Raw genomic sequence first — 21,770 nt, 5'->3', positions numbered from 1 at the left:
TGTATTTCCTCCCGAAATCCGAAATTGCGCTCCATCTCTGAAGACTTCATCATCGGTGGGATCTTGAACACCAGTTCTTTTATACCCACGTATCTCTCTCATATTTTTCTAATGTCATATTCCCACCTTCGATTAGCTGGTTGTCTCAGTATTTTCTCAGCTCTTGGAATCCAAGAAAGAATTTCCTTTGTCCGTTTATTGTCCATTCCCATTTATCTCCATTTCACTTCAATTGTGGTGATAATTGTGTCGTCAACTTCAATCTGTCTGTGACGCTACAACTCAGGTCAGCCTCACCGTGTGCCAAGACGCCTACATGAGAGCTCTCACGAGACCACCTGATACACACAGGGACCCCTAATAATTAAAACTATGTAGATGCTTCTTTGGAACTAACATGCTGGTGTATTTGAAATTTTGATATTAATTTTATTTCTGTATCTGGGTAACTTTAATGCTTCTGAGATAGATTGGAGAGAGAAGTGGCAATGACAGTGGACTCCTTACATGATGGAGATCATTATGCCAGAATTTAACTCTCACATGTTCATCATGAGAGAAATTGCTGTTTTCCCCAAAATGGCGACAACCGTTAGAATCCGCTAAAAATCTGAAGGATTTCACCTTCTTCAGAAAGAAACCTTGATATGGAACATGGCCGCCCTAGTTTCAGTGGGCGAAAGCAGGATGGGGTACCTCTGAGCATCGAGGACATTATCTGCTTTCTACGTCCGCACAGGTAGGACTTCTCAGCAGACTTATCTCTTTGAGGTTGGAGACCTACTCAGGAGTAGTGAGTCCAGAGTCATAGGACTCCGAGGCAGGGCCACTTTAGCCCACTCTCTCTTCAGACAGTTAAATTATGAGCTCAAAAGACACCAAAGAAAACCACAACAGGCTCTTAGCAATTGCAACCTACAGACTCGTCACAGTTGTCATATTCATCCCTTTGGACAGCAATGCGTAATAACGCTCGTGAAGAGAAACCGGGAAGAGAAGCTATTTTGCATAGGTGCATTGTTGCAGTCTGCTGATAACTACGAAACACTACTGTTGTCACCATGTACAGGGTTAAGCAAATAAAAGTGGTCCGAAGAACAGCGTTCCAGGGGTACAAAGAAGCAGAGCAGAGGAAAAGAAATACGGTACTAACCTAACTAAAGCAGATGTTGAAAGTGACCACAATTCATCTCTTGGCACTTCTGGACCCTCGTCAGCAATTTGCTGAAGGCGGATCGAAGCTGCACAGCTGGAATTGCTGCAGTCTCATCCGAAATGTTCTGCTGCAGTTCTTGAAGACTATGAGGACTGTTGCGGTACACCTTACACCAGAAGGCTCTCCACACAAAGTAATCGCACACTCACAGATCAGGTGACCTGGGTGGCCAGAGTGAAATCTCCTAACAGCTCTGCCGGGCGTGGATATTGCTCCAAAGTTCACCCTCGGCCGGCTTTGTGGGCAGTTTCTTCACATTTTTGGAAGGAACTGTGGGTCTTCCTCCTCCGCTAATGCAGTCACTTGCCTGGGGCACTTTTACTTGCTCCATTCTGTAGTAAGGAGGACATCGCAACCAGCCTTCTATTAGCTCCCTCGACGATCTCTCATGTGTTCGGTTCTCCCTCTGATCTCTCTCTGATTTTTCTCGAAGTGATTCCCCCACAGTCACCAGAGCAGAGGCAGAATTTGTCTTCTAGTGAAATGAAACGTTGTCTGCCACTTCGATACTACCTCCTGTTCATAAGTTTGTTAGTAATGGCTTGCTCTCTCAGGGTTTATCACTGTTATGCATGTCATTTTCTGCACCATTTCCTTATTGTATAAGTACTTTGTGAGGGCTGTTCTCGGAAATGAATAAGGTCCTGATGTTTAGTATACTATGGTTGGAACTTAAATAATGGCAACTATTTATTCACAACCGATACAAAATGGTTACATGTTTGCACCTGTTAATGTCCTTCAAAGTAGTCACCAGCGTTGTGTAGAAGCCGTTGCCAGCGATGTGGAAGGCGTAGTATACCGTTGGCAGAGCCTGTTCTGTTGATGGTGCGAATGGAGCGGTCTACTGCCTGTCGAATATCTGGAACAGTTCTGAAGCGAATGCCACGAAGTGGTTCCTTCATCTTCGGAATCATATCAAAGTCACAAGGACTTAAGTCCGGGGAGTATGGTGGATGGTACAGTACTTCCAAGTCCCATCGACCGAACAGAGCAGCCACAGCTTGCGCTGCATGCGCCCGCGTATTGTCGTGCAGAATGGTGGGTGGGTTGCGCAGAAAGTGTCGCCGCTTTTTTCGCAAAGCTGGTTGCAGGTGATGCTCCGAAAACGAACAGTAATACTGTGCATGGACGGCCTGTCATGGAGGAACTTAATGCGTTAGGATAACACCATCACAGTAGTAGGCGAGAATCACCGTAACTTTCACCATACTGGGGCTCTGACGCACTTTGACTTTCGCGGCGACCCAAAATGACGCCATTCGTTGGACTGGAGTTTTAGTTTTGGCTTCGTGGCATTCGCTTCAGAACTGTTCTAGAGATTCGACAGGCAGTTGACAGTTCCATTTGTATCATCAACAGAACAGGCTCTGCTAACGTTGTGCTACGTCTTCCAAATCGCTGGCAATGGGTTCTGCACAACTCTGTTGACTACTTTGAAGGAAACATGCAGCTCTCTTGTACCGGTTGTGAATAAATAATTTCCACTATTTTAAGTTCCAAGCCACGTATATAAACACTTCAATTATAACCTTTTTCTTTGTGTGTTGTAACCTCTGTCCATCCCCTCAGTCTCTTAACTAATCAGTTTGTATGTAGGGACGAATTCTGTGGTTTACATTGTCAAGACTGAGTTCGAAACTAGAGCCATTTTCCCCACAGACACGGCGCGTTAAGGAAAGCTCTCCCTTTCGCACTTAAACAGGAGGCCGCCCACACAAGCAGTACTACAACATGGCCAATCTGGCTACGCCGTATCAAGAAGCTGTTTATTACTCCACCAACATTTCGTATTGCCTGATCTAGTATTTGTTTTCCCCCCTGCCAGTAATTCCCAACATCTTCTGAGTTTTCGTATTAGAGATTCATATCTCATTTCTATAAACCAAAATTCATAATATAGATAACGCATTTTTTTCTTTTTCAAATACGTCGGAAGCTTTACTATGATACCAAAAGTTCTCCCGACCATTTTTCGTTCTTTGCTTATTTATTTTACGGTTCTTCTAGTCTGCAGTCTTCGACTAAATATACAAGCCCACAAGCTGACTTCGTTTTTGATTTGTAGATTTTTTTGGATATGTTGATTATTTTAGTCTTATTATAACTATTTCCAGGACTAGTCTTAAGAGACAAACAACGCAATGTAATTTCCGAAACGGAGATATTACAGATATATTCCATTAAGACGACTGCGTTTTCCCAGTTTTAGGGAATGAGAAGTTCCTTTACGTCTACTCAGAACAGTCTTGGTGAACGGAAGTTCCATTCCTGTCTCATGTTTCAAATCTGAATTTCTTAATGAGCTGGTGTAATATACTGGAAGCTGTACCATTGACGTGAATATTCATCAGAATATTAACATAGGTTTCGCAATGGACATCAGTACAGACAAATTATGTTGAGCCTGCGTCAAAAGGGATCTCAAAATCTGTAAATCACAGGGATGCCTAAGGATGTGTGTTTGTCAACTGACCCCTCCTTTTAGTCAAGTTGTGATATAAATTTCTTTTCGCTCTGATTCGATTCAGTATAACTTCATTAGTTATTCAAACTACCCTTCTTATCATCGGCATTCTTCAGTAGCAACACATTTGAAAAGCTTCTATTCTCTTCATGTTGTGTAGGTGTCACTTCCATTCGAGGGTACACTGTACACAAATACTTTGAATAAATACCTCTTAACTAATAAAATTTGGATTATAGGTTATTATTTTTCTGTATATCAGGAAAGGTTTTCTCCCTATTGCCAATCGACATTTTACATTCTCTTTATTTCTGCTGTTGCCATTTACTTTCCCTTAGCCTCGGTTACTGACCTTATTCACTCATCACCACCTAACTTAAGTCGTCTACTCTCCATTATCCCTGTTTTTCCGATATTGGTCTTCATCCTGCAACCTCTTTTCAAGGCTCATCTCATTTCATTCATCTAATGTCTGCAGTCCATTGTTGTGACGTCCAGAGAAACTCCACCGTCATATCTCAAAAGTTATTATTACTTTCTCCATGTACTTCAATTACTTTTCCAAATTTCTGTTTGCTTTCCTTTTCTGCTTACTATATACACTTATTGAACAATATGAGGGATAAACTAAAACCCTGCTGCACTCCGATCACAATTACTGCCTCCCCGTCACGTCCTTCGACTTTTAGAAGTGCAGTCTCGTTTATAAACAAGTTGTACATGGCCTATCGCTCCCTGCTTCCTTCAGAATTTCAGAGAGTGTGTTTCAGTCAACAATGTCAAAAGCTGTTTCTAAAATTTACAAAATTTTGTAAATGTAGTCTTGTCTTTCTACAACTTATCGTCTACTAGCGATCTGCCTTGGATTCGCACGGGTAGCATAAAATGTCTATGTCGGACGACTTCTCTGGCCTAGCGGTAATAAATTATGGACACAAACGTTTCTCGTGATTCAGTCTATTAGTGCAAACTGTATCAAAAGCCTTACTACAGTTTCTGCAATTAGCTTTCACACACAAACAGAAAACGTGGCAGGGGACTTACATTTAAAATATATGTATATGGAAATAAAGTCGTTGTGTTCCTACATTTCTCTGAAACCCAAACTGATCTTCTCCTGGCTCGATTTCTACGAGTCACTACATCCTTCTGTAGATAGATACAGTGTACTGGGTGATCAAAAAGTCAGTATAAAGTTTAAAACTGAATAAATCACGGAATAATGTAGATAGAGAGGTACAAATTGACACACATGCTTGGAATGATATGGGGTTTTATTAGAACCAAAAACATAGAAACGTTCAAAAAATGGCCGTCAGATGGCGCTTCATCTGATCAGAATAGCAATAATTAGCATAACAAAGTAAGACAAAGCAACGATGATGTTCTTTACAGGAAATGCGCAATATGTCCTCCATCATTCGTCAACAATAGCTGTAGTCGTGGAATAATGTTGTGAACGGCACTGTAAAGCATATCCGGAGTTATGGTGAGGCATTGACGTCGGATGTTGTCTTTCAGCATCCCTAGAGATGTCGGTCGATCACGATACACTTGCGACTTCAGGTAACCCCAAAGCCAATAATCGCACGGGCTGAGGTCTGGGGACCTGGGAGGCCAAGCGGGACGAATGTGCCGGCTGAGCACACGATCGTCACCAAACGACGCGCGCAAGAGATCTTTCACGCGTCTAGCAATGTGGGGTGGAGCACCATCCTGCATAAACATCGTACGTTCCAACAGGTGTTTTATCAGCCAGGCTGGGGATGATGCGATTCTGAAACATATAGGCGTACCTCTCACCCGTCACGGTAGCAGTTTTGGTGTCCAGCGCCATCTGTCGGACATTTTGTAAACTTTTTTTTTGTTTTAATAAAACCCCATGTCATTCCAAGCATGTGTGTCAATTTTTACCTCTCTATCGACATTATTCCGTGGTTTATTAAGTTTTCAAATTTATACTGACTTTTTGATCACCCGGTTTATCCACGTCTTGTCCTTTCTTGTTCTTCGAGTACCCCCCCTTCAAGAACAGCGGCGACCTCTAGCATAATCTGTTGTCTGCCGACGGCTCTTCTGAAAAGCTGCTATGCGTTCAATTCACTGGCTTAAGTTCTTGAGCGAGGAAAATCTTCTACATCCTGGACCACATCTTGCATCACTCTTTCCTTGAAGTATGTTTTGTTGTTGCGAATTATATGCCCAAAGTATTCCAGTTATCTTACTACTACATTTGTGAATTTATCTGGCCATGTTATCGTTAATATCCTTCAATACGCCCACACTTTAGATTCCTCTAAGATGTTACTTAATACTGCGGAAAGTGTCCATGACTCAGGTCTTTAGAGTAGGATACTCAATAGGTAGCATCGAAATAATAGACGGCGAAACATAATCATTATGTCACCGCTAATCAGAACTTTGTACATTCTCTGATAAGAACTTCTGGCCTTTTCAATTCAGCAGCGAATTTCTTGAGAAAAGTCCCAGGCATCACTGACTTGACACCACAAATATTTATATGATGAAATTTTAACTGATAACGCCATGAACCACCACTCCTTTATACATTCCAACGAGAGCATCTTGGAAGATTATTTTTGCAGATCAGATGTTGAAAATTAATCACCGATTGCGAGATTGCCCTAGATTTCATCTGGGTTCTCAGTTTCTGCTGACGACCATTTGTTTCTTCTAGTTGACATTTAAGGATAACCCCATGTTATTGCTCTGTTCCAGCCTCTAGTAGTTCTCAAAGATCTTCCAGCCGGGTTTCAAGTAAGACAATTTCATCAGCGTATCTGATGTTACTGATAACCCGATCAACCACGGCTCCTTGATACATTCCACCAAGAGCTTCTTGCAAGATGTTCGCAGAATAGATGTTGAAAATTAATAGGGAAAGAATGCAGCCTTGGCCAACTTCATTGATAATCAATACCTTTTATGACAGCTGACCGTCGACATGCACACCAGTTCAAAAATGGTTCAAATGGCTCTGAGCACTATGGGACAACTTCTGAGGTCATAACTCCCCTAGAACTTAGAACTACTTAAACCTAACTAACCTAAGGACATCACACACATCGATGCCCAAGGCAGGATTCGAACCTGCGACCGTAGCGGTCGCGCGGTTCCAGACTGAAGCGCCTAGAACCGCTCGGCTACATCGGCCGGCTGCACAAGAGTATTTTGGTTCCAGTACAAATCTTCAATCCGTTGGATCTCACAACCATCCAGCACCAGTACATGTAAGATACACACTGATGAGGCAAAACATTATGACCACTTGCTTCTTAACCTATTTGTTCATCTTTGAAACTTATTCTGCATATGGCGCCCGATAGCGACCCAGATCAGTTCCAAACGATTTACATCAGGCGAATTTGGTCGCCGAGTTATCAACGTGAGTTCACTACAACGCTCCTGAAACAACTGTAGCGCGGTTCTGGCTCCGAGACAAGGACAAATATACTTCTGAAAGACGACATCGCCGTCGGGGAAGACATCAACCTTGAATAGATGTAGGTGGTTCGCAATTCTCGGTGTGTTCGACTACTACCACAGGTCCGATGCAAGCGCAGAAGAATATTTTCCATGGCATAATACTGCTCCCACCAGCCTGCCGCCGTGTCGCACTGCATCTTTTCAGCCGCCGTTCACTTCCATGACGGCGTTTGTGGAGACGACGATCGACGTAGCGTAGCAAATATTTGATTCACCCGAAGAGCCGACACTTTTCATCGATCGGCGTTCGAATCACAATGGTCCCCTGGCCACTGGTATCTTAACTGAGTTTGTCGTTGGGTCAACATGTAAACACGTAGGGGTATTCTGTTATGGAGCTCCATGTTCAACAATGTACGATGTGTTCTGAAACACTTGTGCGTGCACCAGCATTGTGTTCTTTCAGTAGAGATGCCACAGACCACCATTTATCCTGCTTTGCAGAGCAGACAAGCCTCCGAACCCCACGTTCTGTGAAGAGTAGCGGACGTCCAACCATTTAGCGCCAATGGTGGTTGACTGTCCTACCTCTTTCCGTAGATGCTCACGACAGTAGCACGTGACCATTCGACCATCTTCGCCGTTTTCGAGATAATCATTCAGAGGCTCTGCGTAATAATAATCTTCCCTTTGTCAAAGTCGCTTATCTACATGGATTTCCTCATTTGCAGCACGTATCTTCGCTACGATGATGCCCCATCTCTGTCCACTCCGCTTATACATTTTTGTTACAGCTTCACGTTGATCAATATCTACATCTACATCCATACTCCGAAAGCCACCCGACAGTGTGTGGCGGAGGGTACCTTGAGTACCTCTATCGGTTCTCCCTTCTATTCCAGTCTCGTATCGTTCGTGGAAAGGATTGTCGGTATGCTTCTGTGTGGGCTCTAATCTCTCTAATTTTATCCTCATGGTCGCGAGATACACGTAGGAGGGAGCAATATGCTGCTTGACTCCTCGGTGAAGGTATGTTCTCGAAACTTCACCAAAAGCCCGTACCGAGCTACAGAGCGTCTCTCCTGCAGATTGTTCCACTGGAGTTTATCTATCATTTCCGTAACGCTTTCGCGATTACTAAATGATCCTGTAACGAAGCGCGCTACCCTCCGTTGGATCTTCCCTATCTCTTCTATCAACCCTATCTGGCACGGATCCCATACTGCTGAGCAGTATTCAAGCAGTGGGCGAACAAGTGTACTGTAACCTACTTCCTTTGTTTTCGGATAGCATTTTCTTAGGATTCTTCCAATGAATCTCAGTCTGGCATCTGCTTTACCGACGATCAACTTTATATGATCATTCCATTTTAAATCACTCCTAATGCGTAATCCCAAATAATTTATGGAATTAACTGCTTCCAGTTGCTGACCTGCTATATTGTAGCTAAATGATAAGGGATCTTTCTTTCTGTGTATTCGCAGCACATTACACTTGTCTAAATTGAGATTCAATTGCTATTCCCTGCACCATGCGTCAATTCGCTGCAGATCCTCCTGCATTTCAGTACAATTTTCCATTGTTACAACCTCTCGATACACCACAGCATCATCCGCAAAAAGCCTCAGTGAACTTCCGATGTTATCCACAAGGTCATTTATGTATGTTGTGAATAGCAACGGTCCTACGACACTCCCCTGCGGCACACCTAAAATCACTCTTACTTCGGAAGACTTCTCTCCATTGAGAATGACATGCTGCGTTCTGTTATCTAGGAACTCTTCAATCCAATCACACAATTGGTCTGATAGTCCATACGCTCTTACTTTGTTCATTAAACGACTGTGGGGGACTGCATCGAACGCCTTGAGGAAGTCAAGAAACACGGCATCTACCTGTGAACCCGTGTCTATGGCCCTCTGAGTCTCGTGGACGAATAGCGCGAGCTGGGTTTCACACGACCGTCTTTTTCGGAACCCATGCTGATTCCTACAGAGTAGATTTCTAGTCTCAAGAAAAGTCATTATACCCGAACATAATACATGTTCCAAAATTCTACAACTGATCGACGTTAGAGATATAGGTCCATAGTTCTGCACATCTGTTCGACGTCCCTTCTTGAAAACAGGGATCACCTCTGCCCTATTAGAATCCTTTGGAACGCTACGATCTTCTAGAGACCTACGGTACACCGCTGCAAGAAGGGGGCAAGTTCCTTCGCGTACTGCTGTGTAAAATCGAACTGGTATCGCATCAGGTCCAGCGGCCTTTCCTCTTTTGAGTGATGGGAAGTGGTCATAATGTTTTGGCTCATCAGTATACGTCAGTTTGTTATGGTGAGTGATGTCAAAAGCTTTCTCGTAACCGACGAAGCAAGCATAAACATCGACATAAGCGGGATATCGTAGAATCAGCACCGGAAGAGTGAGTAACGCCTCTCGAGTCCCGAAAGCCTTCCATAATCTAAACTTGCTGCTTTGCCTGATGACAGTCTGAATTTTTTTCCCACGCATCAGATTCTGTTGCACGCCTGTGGTGCGCAGGTGTGGTCGGTGGACCCGCTGACGCTGTACCGGCCGACGGTGGAGTCGAGCGGCGACCCCGAGGAACGCTTCCTGCCCGCCGCGCCGCTGGCCATCCTGCAGGCGGCGCTGAGCGCGGGAGCCGGAGGCAGCTCCGCCGCCTTCACGTCCGTGCCCTGGCTCACCGGCGTCGTCGCTCAGGAGGGCATCATCAGGGCCGTCCGTGAGTCCCCCACGCACCTCACCCAGCGGCTCTCGACGCCCGAGACGTAGCTAGTAACCGACCCAGCACGTGACATCTGACCCGGGGCGCGAGCGCGTGCGATACGCGAGAAACTACCGAGAACAAGCTATATCTTTGGTTGAAATATGACAATTTCAGGACTCGCAACACACGCGAAATCGCATTAAATCCTACCTACCCACAAACTCCTGTAGCATTTCAAGAAATTTACAGTAATACGTAGGGGCTTCAGAGAGGAAGTTACACTTCTTGTCTCACAGTAAGACTAGGTCACAACTGCTGTGTTGGCAGGAGATCCAAGACCGTGTTACTAGGGGAGGCCGAAATGCACGCGTTTTAGCTCACGCAGGCTGGCGTGTGGTGGGAACGACTATACTGATGTGAGGTTTGGAACATGACAAGGAATTAGAATTCAGAAAGCGGACGTAATTAGTTGATACTTAACTTTAATCCATTAATGATGAACGTCGCTCTTGACGGTACATGATTCACAATATCAATATCAATAGTAACTGCATATGGCGCCTTGCTAGGTCGTAGCAAATGACGTAGCTGAAGGCTATGCTAAACTGTCGTCTCTGCAACTGAGAGCGTCTGTAGACAGTGAACCATCGCTAGCAAAGTCGGCTTTACAACTCGGCGAGTGCTAGGGAGTCTCTGTAGACTAGACCTGCCGTGTGGCGGCGCTCGGTGTGCAATCACTGACAGTGGCGACACGCGGGTCCGACGTATACTAACGGGCCGCGGCCGATTTAAAGGCTACCACCTAGCAAGTGTGGTGTCTGGCCGATTCCCGTAAGAGTTGCACTGTTTGTGCATTCGCACAGAAGAAGAAGATGGTCAAGTGGCCGGTGAGCCTTAACTATATATATACTAAGATGGTATCTGTTCTTTCGGACCAATTAAAGTTGTGAGCAAGCTCTCTATGCAGCCCGCGCGGTAAGAAGAGGATCAGCAATACATTCAGCGAGAGGGTAATGGGGGAGGCCCTCTGCACGTGCCGTGATACATGTACACGTACTGCAAAGCTACAGATGAAGCGCTTAACCTTACAGAGAATCGTACGAGCTAGTTGTGGGTGAGCCCAATATAACACAGTTAAAAAAAATAAAGGCTACGAAGGAGTTATTCGAATGGGACAGAAATCGGTAGACGTGATGTTTATGTATAGACAAACAATTCTCGAATCTCATTGACTGGAGCTAAACTGTCAGGAATGAGGTCTGTTTATAAGTGAACCCTGATGACCAGCGGAGTCGTATCTGAAGGCGCTGCAAACAGCGTTGGGACACCAAGCTGACTGTAGCCTGCCGTACGGCCCGACAACCAGGTAAGAGAGCTGATCTGGGGTACCGCTCCATTTCATAGAAGCACCCATTTGGTTGCCATCCGCGGCACCCTAACAGCACAGCGGTACGTCGACGACAATGTACTCGATTTGTTGCAGTTCATTACAACCCATCCGGGGCTTACATTTCAGCAAGGTAATCCTGCCCACAAAAGGCGAGGGTTTCTACTGCTTGTCCTCACGCTTCCCAAGAACACCCTTGACCAGCAATGTCGCCGAATCTGACCACAACTGCGAACTTTTGGAGCATTATGGGCAGAGCCCTCGAACCAGCTCGGAATTTTGATGAACTAAGGCGGCAGTTGTAAATTTGGCACGGTATCACTCAGGAGGACATCCAAAAACTCTGTCAATTAACGCCAAGCCGAATAATTGCTTGCATAAGGGCCAGAGGTGCATCAGCGCGTTACTGACTTGCTCAATTTGTGAAACGCTTTCTCTGGGATAAATGTTTCTGTAACTACACCTCTGTTCCGAGAGTTCCGGAACGTGTACAGAAAACTGGAATAGAGATCAACATATACATCATTTCCTCCCTTTCTATTGCTCATGAAAACCACACATCGCATGTTCTACCACCATACAGCGGGACCTTCAGAAGTTTTGCTCCAGATTGCTGTACACATCGGTACCTCTAATACCTAGTAGCACGTCCTCTTGCATTGATGCATGCCTGTATTCGTCGTTGCATACTATCCACATGTTCATCAAGGCACTATTGCTTCAGATTGTCCCACTCCTCAAAGGCGATTCGGCGTAGATCCCTCAGAGTGGTTGGTGGGTCGCGTCGTCCATAAACATCCCTTTTCAGTCTATCCCAGGCAAGTTCGATAGGGTTCATGTCTGGATAACATGCATGCCGCTCTATTCCAGCGATGTCGTTATCCTGAAGGAAATCATTCACAAGATGTGCACGATGGGGGCGCGAATTATCGTCCATGTAGACGAATGCCTCGCCAATATGCTGGCGATATGATTGCACTATCGGTCGGAGGACGGCATTCACGTACCGCCGTTACGGAGCGTTCCGTGACCACCAGCGGTGGAAAGACCACATAGATAATATTGTGGGGAAGGCGGAACAAAGGTTACCCTTTATTGGCAGAACACTTAGAAGACGCGACAAACGCAATAAAGAGACAGCCAACATTACACTTGTCCGTCCTGTGCTGAAATATTAGCCGGCCGCGGTGGCCGAGCGGTTCTAGGCACTTCAGTCCGGAACCGCGCGACTGCTAAGGTCACCGGTTCGAATCCTGCCTCGGGCAGGGATGTGTGTGATGTCCTCAGTAGTTCTAAGTTCTAGGGGACTGATGACCTTAAATGTTAAGTCCGATAGTGCTCAAAGCCATTTGAACATTTTTTTGCTGGAATATGCTGTGCGGTGTGGGATCCTTACCAGGTAAGATTGACGGAGGACATCGAAAAAGTGAAAAGAAGGGCAGCTCGTTTCGTGTTATCGCGCAATAGCGGTGAGGGCGTCACTGATATGATACGCGAGTTGGGGTGGCAGTCACTGAATCAAAGGCGGTCTTCTTTGCGGCGAGATCTATTTACGGAATTTCAATCACCAACTTTCTCTTCCGAATGCGAAAATATTTTATTGACAACCATCTACGTAGGGAGAAATGATCACCATAGTAAAATAAGAGAAATCAGAGCTCAAACGGAAAAATTTGGGTGTTCCTTTTCCCCACTCGCCATTCGAGAGTGGAATGGTAGAGTAGTAGTATGAAAGTGGTTCGATGAATCCTCTGCCAGGCACTTAAATGTGAATTGAAGAGTAACCATTTAGATGTAGATGTACGTCGGCACAACATAATGCCACTCCAAAAGATCAGGCAATCTCCACCTTGCTGCGCTCGCTGGACAGTGTGTCTAAGGCATTCAGCCTGACGAGACTGCCTTCAGACCCTGTCACAAAGTGATCGAACCGCGGTACTGAGCGACTAGGCACGGTTGAACTACAGACAATACGAGCCGTGTGCCTCCTTCCTGGTGGAATGTCTGGAACTGATTGGCCGCCGGACTCCCTCCGTCTAACAGGCGCTGCTCACGCATGGTTGTTTACATCTTTGGGCGGGTTTAGTGACATCTCTGAACAGTGATATAGTGTCTGTGATACAATGTCTACAGTCAACTTCTATCTTCAGGAGCTCTGGGAACTGGGGTGATGCAAAACTTTTTTTGATGTGTATATAAGCATTTGTTTGTCTGCATATGTACATCGTGTCTGCTGATGTCCGTCCCGTTCGGATAATTCCTTCGTGATGCTACTTTTTTTTTTTTTTTTTGGCCTGAGAGTGTATAGAAGCGGTGCATTCTTGTTTAATGAAGTTTTTGACGCCTTAAAACACGCTTGTTGCCGAATACTATTCCCTAACAAAGTAGAATATTAAGGTACTGTTTGAAAAAGTCGAGATAGTACGTAAAGAAAGGAATGCAGGACAAATGGAGGGTGTGGTCTGCGCAGCTATCCTGAGCAACGCGACGCAGCTGTCGGAGCTGAACGCGCGCCTGGACGAGCTCATGCCGGTGCTGATGGAGCTGCCGGCCAACCAGTCGCAGCAGCTGTGGCAGCAGATCAAGCGCTTCTTCTTCCCCGGCGGCGGTGACGTCGTCCTCGGCGACAGCAACGCCGCGGCCTTCATAGACGTGAGTACGCGTCTGCGACCGCCAGATGCCTGTCATCGTCTCCCTTTCGCCCTTGTGGTGATGTATGGACTTGTCAACACATCCAAACCGTTGTGGACTGACCTAATCGATTGTCGCTCAGCGTCTAGCCACTGTTCTGTTGGAACTCGATCCAAACCACGCACATCTCTTTCGAGTCTGCCTTCCTACATTTCCATAGCCGTTCGAAACTCTGCCGCGCGGGATTGGCCGAGCGGTCTTAGGCGCTGCAGTCATGGACTGTGCGGCTGGTCCCGGTGGAGGTTCGAGTCCTCCCTCGCGCATGGGTGTGTGTGTGTTTGTCCTTAGGATAATTTAGGTTACGTAGTGTGTAAGCTTAGGGACTGATGACCTTAGCAGTTAAGTTCCATAAGATTTCACACAGATTTGAACATTCGTTGGAAACTCCACCACATTACCGACTGCTAACCGAGAAGTTCCTCGCCGGTAGTTATATTCTGAATTAATGCCAACCGAGGAGCAAGTTAGACTTGTAGGAGAAGTGAACTCAAATCTCCTTTCTTAATAAAGCCAAATCGTAGAGTCGGCCGGAGTGGCCGTGCGGTTCTAGGCGCTGCAGTCTGGAGCCGAGCGACCGCTACGGTCGCAGGTTCGAATCCTGCCTCCGGCATGGATGTGTGTGATGTCCTTAGGTTAGTTAGGTTTAATTAGTTCTAAGTTCTAGGTGACTGACCGAGCGAGGTGGCGCAGTGGTTAGCACACTGGACTCGCATTCGGGAGGACGACGGTTCAATCCCGTCTCCGGCCATCCTGATTTAGGTTTTCCGTGATTTCCCTAAAATCGCTTCAGGCAAATGCCGGGATGGTTCCTTTGAAAGGGCACTGCCGATTTCCTTCCCCATCCTTCCCTCACCCGAGCTTGCGCTCCGTCTCTAATGACCTCCTTGTCGACGGGACGTTAAACACTAATATCCTCCTCCTCCTCCTCTAGGTGACTGATGATCTCAGAAGTTAAGTCGCATACTGCTCAGAGCCAATTGACGCATTTTTGAACCAAATCGTAGGAATACCAGATGAGCGAGTGCAATGCACGATGGTTTCACAAAATAATTATCAAAATATCCTCGCACTTGGCCGCTTAGCCCAAGGACAACATTGGCACAATGATGTCAACCAGTTCGCTACCCAACAAGTTAGACTTATTATTAACGTTAGCCTAACCAGGACAAGCTTAAAGATCTTGAAATTTAAGTCAAATCCACGTACAACAGTTTATTTGCTGTGTATGTTTAATGCAATTAACAACAGATTGAGAGAGAGAGCAAATTTATTCGAATATTCGACTAAATTAGTTAAGAACGACGCCAACACTGCGGCAAGTATCAAAATCTACCTGGAAGACTGCGAGGAGAAGCACAGAGACACTGACCTGTGCAGCTCCTGAATTCAAAAGTAAACAATCTAAAATTACAGTTCACAATAAATCAAATTGTCGGCACAAGTACCGTATTTGAAGCACAACAGTAAGCGAACTGCTCTGAATGTGTTTGTGTACTTAAATTCCCTCAACAACAGCGAAATTTGCCGATGCCGAACAACAGCAGACGGCCGCTTAGAACAATCCATCAAAAATGACCTCTCCAGATGGCAGTCGGCCGCCAGTTGAATCTAACTGCTTTGCTTCTTGCTGATTTCCCATTAAAAAAAAAAAAAAGAAAAAAGAAAGTAGACAACGACTCGATGCTGTTGCCAATGAAACGGAGAGGATTGTTGCTAAGCTCATGAAAAAGTTGAATAAAGGACAAATAGCTTCCCACCTTTTGGTTACAAGACGTACATTGTTGGTGCTGGACAGAAGCAGTGTCTATACGATTCGTCAGCCTTATGCACCAAGAACACGATACACAGTCATGCAATTCCATTGGCTGAAGCAGATTTTTAGAACGAAAGCAACACACTCTCCCATGCTGGTCTGATGATTTGCAGCATCCTGCTCTTCCATGTATCCACCGAAAAGCGAAAACGTCGCGGGCGGCCGTGATGTTCACTGACCTCGGGCTGTGCTTCAGAGCAAGTCGCCTCCCGACTTCGGCAAGAACTGCCCGCATCCCGGAAAGAGGCGCTCTTCATCTAATGAGATTCACAGACTGCCTTCCTCCGACAAAGGAGGTCACAGAGACATTTCTGGTGACTGACCACTCCAGCATTAGTCTTTATTGAGGCAGTGTAGCTCAGTGTGTGAACTATCCAGACTAAATTTACTCAATATTTCAGAACGACAGTACTTAGTGACTTCCAAGAAACTTTACGCATAATTTCGAACTTTCACGAAGCGTTTTCTCGCTGGCACCCCGAAAAAATGATGGAAGGAAAAAAGTTTATTGCTTACTACATTTTCACTGTTCGTGCAGTAAAACTGCCACATGAAGCCTGACGTTCTTGTTTATTACTCCTTTCCTACTGACCGTATTCGTAACGCATTTTGCAGACAGTATTCACATACACCGCTGAATGTATCCAAAAAGTTACATCATTGTACCACTGTTAGTTCAGGAGATAAACATTGACACAAAGTTTTGGTTTTGACAATTAGTACATGGATGAACAATACGTAACATTCAAAACCGACATAATTAGGGTTCTGCGTCATAATCATCAACCGTTTACGTGCTTAACGCGAAATAATTAACACATTAATCCCTTCGTAAAATAATCAGACATTTGAATCTGTTTCGTACATAAGAGTTTGATAATTTAACGAATCAGGAGGGGGAGGAGGCCACCAGTATTTTACTAACAGAGCCCAGTACCTTATATCGGATGACGAATATTTCATAGAAACGCATGTTACAGTGGGTGTGCCCTGCTGATGGAGATTAGGATCTGTAACGTTTTCAGTGTGCATAAACGACATAGCAGTTAGGCTTAGTAGCACTGCAACATTTTTCTGCTGACGATGCAGTTACATACAGGAAAGTACCGTCGTTGAACGATCGTAAGGAGTTGCAGGAAGGCCACGACAAAACGTGCGCCTCCGCAGCCGACTCGTCAGTGTAACAGACCCTCATGCGGAGGACCCTCGCTACATTCCTGGCATTGCCAGGAGATTGTCCTTGGTGGGAGGACTGGACTGTGATGCACTCAGCATCGTGGTGCCGACTGCATAGCTATATCACTGAGAGGTCGAAACGTCGACAACGGCCGAGGGTGCTGACCCCATGCCCCTCCGTGCCGTATCCAGTGATAAATGGGAGAGGATGTCATGGCGGTCGGTCGCCTATTGCTTGGTCTTCAGAGCCTGATCATGGGGTTTCTTTCTTTCCTAGGACAAAAATTGCTCTTGATGTCATGAATGGTAGCTTTTTTTCAATATGCATAAACGTAAGATGACGCCTATTACAAAGAGAAATAACCATAAAGTATTTGTTAAGCATATTAGTGGTGGATATCTTGACCTGGTCGTATCGTATATTGAGGGGTAATACTAAGAAACAATATGAAATGGGACAATCACGTAAAAACTCTATAGTTTCATGACGTTCCGACAGGGGGCAGCGCTATACGTAGTCTTCAATATGGCGGGAGGCGCGTTCCAAGCAGAGAGCTGTAACTGAGTTTCTTTCGGTGGAAAACCAGATCATCGCAGACGCTTGCTAAATACATACGGAGACCTGGCAGTGAACAAGTGCACGACGAGTCGTTGGGCGAGGCGTGTGTCATCGACGCAACAAAGTCGCACAAACCTGTCAGATCTCCCGCGTGCTGGCCGGCAGCGCACAGTTGTGACTCCCGCATTATTGGAACGTGCGGACACCCTCATTCGAGGTGATGCAAACAAACTTCTCGTTCTTCGTGACAACGCAAGGCCTCACATAAGTATACGCACCCCAGAAGAACTTACAAAAATTCACTGAACTGTTCTTTCTCATCCACCCTATAGTCTGGATCTCACACCTCCCGAGCCGCGCTGGGTAGCCGCGCTGTCTGAGGCGCCTTGCCACGGTTCGCACGGCTCCCCCCGTCGGAGGTTCGAGTCCTCCCTCGGGCATGGGTGTGTGCGTTGTCATTAGCGTAAGTTAGATTAAGAAGGGTGTAAGCCTAGGGACCAATGACTTCAGCAATCTGGTCCCATAGGACCCTACCACAAATTTCCAAATTTTTTCGCCTCTTCCCAATTCCATTTGCTTGGCCCAATGAAGGATGCACTCTGCAAGAAGCAGTTAAGTGGATGATGGGGAGATTATTAATGGAGCAAGACGTTGGTTCCGACGACAACCAGTAGGGTGGTACCATGTGGGCATACAGTCCCTCCCAGTAAGGTAGCATAAGGCCGTCTCAGTGAACGGAGATTGTGTTGAAAAATATGGTAGCCAAAAGAGTGGGGAATAATATGATGTACTGGAATCCTGAACAAAACCAACCTGCTTTCAGAAGAAAAATGTGTTGCATTCCTTATCGGAAACCCCTCGTATTAAAGTACTGGAGTAAGATTAAAGTCCTGTCGACGATAACGTCGTTAGAATCGTAGCACGAGCTTGTCCTATTCCAAGGAACCATCCTACCATTCGTTTTAATCGCTTAAGAGGAAGCACAGGTAACCTTAGTCAGGTTGGCTTTGAACCCCGCTACTTCAAAATGCGAGTCCAACGTGCTAACACTCCGCCAGCCGCCAGCTCGTTAGGACACACGTCAACAAAATTTTGTCACAGTTCGCATTGCCCTTCTTCGTACATTACTCATTTTCCTTGTTCGTCCAATTGTATATGTATACGGAAGGCTTTTAGAGTATTCCATTGAAAGACTGTAGAAGTGTTCTCTTTCGTACACAAACAACACTTTCCCTCTATCCTCCCAATGAATAGAAGCTTGTAAACCGCTTGTCTTCTGTTGGCCTGTGTAACCATATTAGTTTCTGTTCCTACACGTTATTGCTCCCAGACAACTGTGTGAGGAAACTGGATTCTGATGCATCCAATGAATAATTTGATGAAATATTAATTTTTTTCTAAATAGTGTGAAATGCACGGTTTATTTCTGTACGGTTGGAGGTGGTTGATAATTTCTGCATCAGGTTGACACTTAATACGACCTGACAAGACATATCGAATGATACTTCCTCGTAGATATATGTACCATTTACAGAAACTCTAATATTGTAGCTAAGTCGTTGTTATATGGCATGAACAGTAATGCCCCTATCGCATTTCCTAGTGACACTACAGCAATTCTCTCTTCCACTGTGAATGATTTTCGCTTCGATATAACTTTCTGCGTTATCTCTGTCAAAAAGTACTAGACACGTTTGCAGTCCTGCTTAGGCAAGTATAAGTTGCATTTAACCCAATTTGTTTTGTAGATGTGGATGTGATGCTGAAACGAAATCTGACCGGACATCTTTAAACACGTAATCAACCTTGTTACTTCTACCCAGGATTCTTGAGATATCGTCTAAGAAAAGAGCGACTTAGGTTCTATACAGTCGGTGTTTCTAGGTGCCATGAAGAAGGTCGCTTGGATCCAGTGGGCGTAGTAAACTGTGTTTAATAAATTCGTGTCAGCTGGTATGCAGGTTATGGATAAAGAACTTGGAAGAGCAGCTGCGTGGAATGGACATTGTCGTGAAAGGAGGATATAAGATGACCATCAACAAAAGCAAAACATGAATGATGGAGCATAGTCGAATTAAATCAAGTGATGCTGACGGAATTAGATTAGGAAACGAGACACTTAAAGTATTGTATGGACAGTAAAGTAACTGATGATGGCTGAAGTAGAAAATGGTTCAAATGGCTCTGAGCACTGTGGGACTTAACATCTGAGGTCATCATTCCCCTAGAACTACTTAAATCTAACTAACCTAAGGACATCACACACATCCATGCCTGAGGCAGGATTCGGACCTGCGACCGTAGCAGTCGCGCGGTTCCAGATTGAAGCGCCTAGAACCGCTCGGCCACTGCGGTCGGATCCGAAGTAGAGAGGATATGAAATATAGATGGGCAATGACAAGAAAAGCGATTCTGAAGAAGATAAATTTGTTAACATCTAATACGGATTTAAGTGTTACGAAGCTTTTTCTGAAGGTATTTGTCTGGAGTTTAGGCATGTATGGAAGTGAAATGTAAAGGATAAACAGTTTACACAAGAAGAGAATAAAAGTTTTTGAAATAATGTGCTACGGAAGAATGCTGAAGATTAGACGGGTAGATCGCGTGACTAATGAGGAGGTGCTGAATATAAATGGAGAGACAAATTTTTGGTACGACTTAACTAAACGAAGGGATCGGTGATAGGACACATTCGGACATATTATGGATCAGCCATTTAATATTGGAGGGAAGAGTTGAGCGTAAAAGTTGTAGAGGGAGACACAAGATATAATTACAGTAAGCAAACTGAAAAGGCTGTATGTCGCAGTAGTTATTCGGAGGCGAAGAAGCTTTCACAGGATAGAGTAACATGGAGAGCTGAATCAAACCAGTCTTCGGACTGAAGACAAGAACAACAACAAAAACAACGCATTCATATCTCCTTTTCACTTACGGCTAGTTTTTGCTGTTTTCAGTGTCGAGTTTGAGCTTGCGTGGTTTCTACTCAAGCAAGACAAATAAGTAACACGTTTGAGACCTGAGTTACACGTGGTTCATTCGCAATCGGCTTCTGTCATCCGAGTCGAAACTAAGTGAGTGTTTCGCCTCTACTTAGCTTGGTCTCGGCTAAGATATCGTAAATAAACAGAAACTATTCATACAACACATGTAACAAAACTACACTATTCGCAGGACTTAAACGTACTGCTGTTAGTTCTGAATTTAGTTGTACGAGCTCCATGCTTTAAGCAAGATATGCTGCGGCTAATATACCTGTAGTTACAATTACGAAAATGAAGTTTAACAAATAATCACGGCTACTGACAATCCCTAGCCTGGTAACGGAGAATCTCGAAAGATGTAAGAAACGAACTATAAAATCGTGATTTGTTTCCATTCGCGCGAGTAACTGAAATTGTAAAAGTCCAAGCATATAATTCTGATTTTACAGCTATTTCCACAGCAAATAGCTCGTAACTGAGCGATTACTTTGAAAAACTAAGGAGAAACAAGTACTAATTTCTAAATTTGTTTGCAGCTTTACAGTGACCGGTCATTCAACCATCCCCTTCACAACGCGGTGCTGTACCACAGAATGGCAGGCCACAAGAACATCTTCGTGTACAGCTTCGAGTACAGAGGCATGTACAGCTACTCTAGCCTCTTCGCAAACACCACAAAGGACTACGGTAAGCAATGTAGCCGGCTTCTTAATTATCTTTTAAGTGAAAGCCTGTGTTGCCTCATTTCCTTGTGCTCTTGGAAATAACCGGTTTAGCGTTCTTACGATTATATCGAGTGCAAAATTACATTCTACTGCCGAATGCCGTGCTAAAGGTGCGTTGTCCAACGTGCGACACACCAGCGACGAAATGGGCTGCCTACTCGCGTATGCGCAGTTTGAGTTTGGGCTGCGACGCGCGGCTGTTGCGGACGTTCACAACACTGCACCATTGACCTGTGCTGCAACGGAAGCTGTGGAGTCAGGTGTTTTACCTAGTATTGTCGCGTGATGTGTACCCACAGAAAGTAGTACTCTGTGAACTAGTCTGTCAGCGTCGGTGTCTTTAGGTTTAAAGCATCATAAATAGAAGGGCTCTTTGTTCCAGCGTCGTCACAGTTTGAAAACTGCCATTTGGTCGAAAATTCCTTAGCTTGTTCCAAAAGTTTCTGTTCAAGGAAATGGGATATACGTAGGGGACAGTTTGTAGACAATTTCAGGCAGTATTTCTTCCACACTTCTGCTGACGTATTCTGTCGTGATTCAGAAGGAAAACACTAGAGATAGGTACGAACCTTCGG

At 45.0% G+C, this 21,770-nt stretch overlaps 1 protein-coding gene across 2 annotated transcripts in view; it reads left to right on the top strand.

Annotated features, from left to right (window-relative positions):
- LOC124805003 (juvenile hormone esterase-like) overlaps positions 1 to 21,770 on the top strand; it is a 163,304-nt gene that overhangs the window by 104,928 nt on the left and 36,606 nt on the right. For both annotated transcript variants that reach the window (XM_047265402.1, XM_047265400.1), the window contains exons 7-9: positions 9,674 to 9,875; positions 13,718 to 13,899; positions 21,007 to 21,157. In XM_047265402.1, coding sequence (XP_047121358.1) covers positions 9,674 to 9,875; positions 13,718 to 13,899; positions 21,007 to 21,157 — 535 coding nt within the window. The remainder of the gene's footprint in view (positions 1 to 9,673; positions 9,876 to 13,717; positions 13,900 to 21,006; positions 21,158 to 21,770) is intronic.

This window comes from Schistocerca piceifrons, chromosome 7, assembly GCF_021461385.2.
Source record: "Schistocerca piceifrons isolate TAMUIC-IGC-003096 chromosome 7, iqSchPice1.1, whole genome shotgun sequence".
Classification (NCBI taxonomy): Eukaryota; Metazoa; Arthropoda; class Insecta; order Orthoptera; family Acrididae; genus Schistocerca; species Schistocerca piceifrons.
The sequence above is the reverse complement of the archived record's forward strand: the minus strand, read 5'-3'. Positions and strand labels throughout refer to the sequence as shown.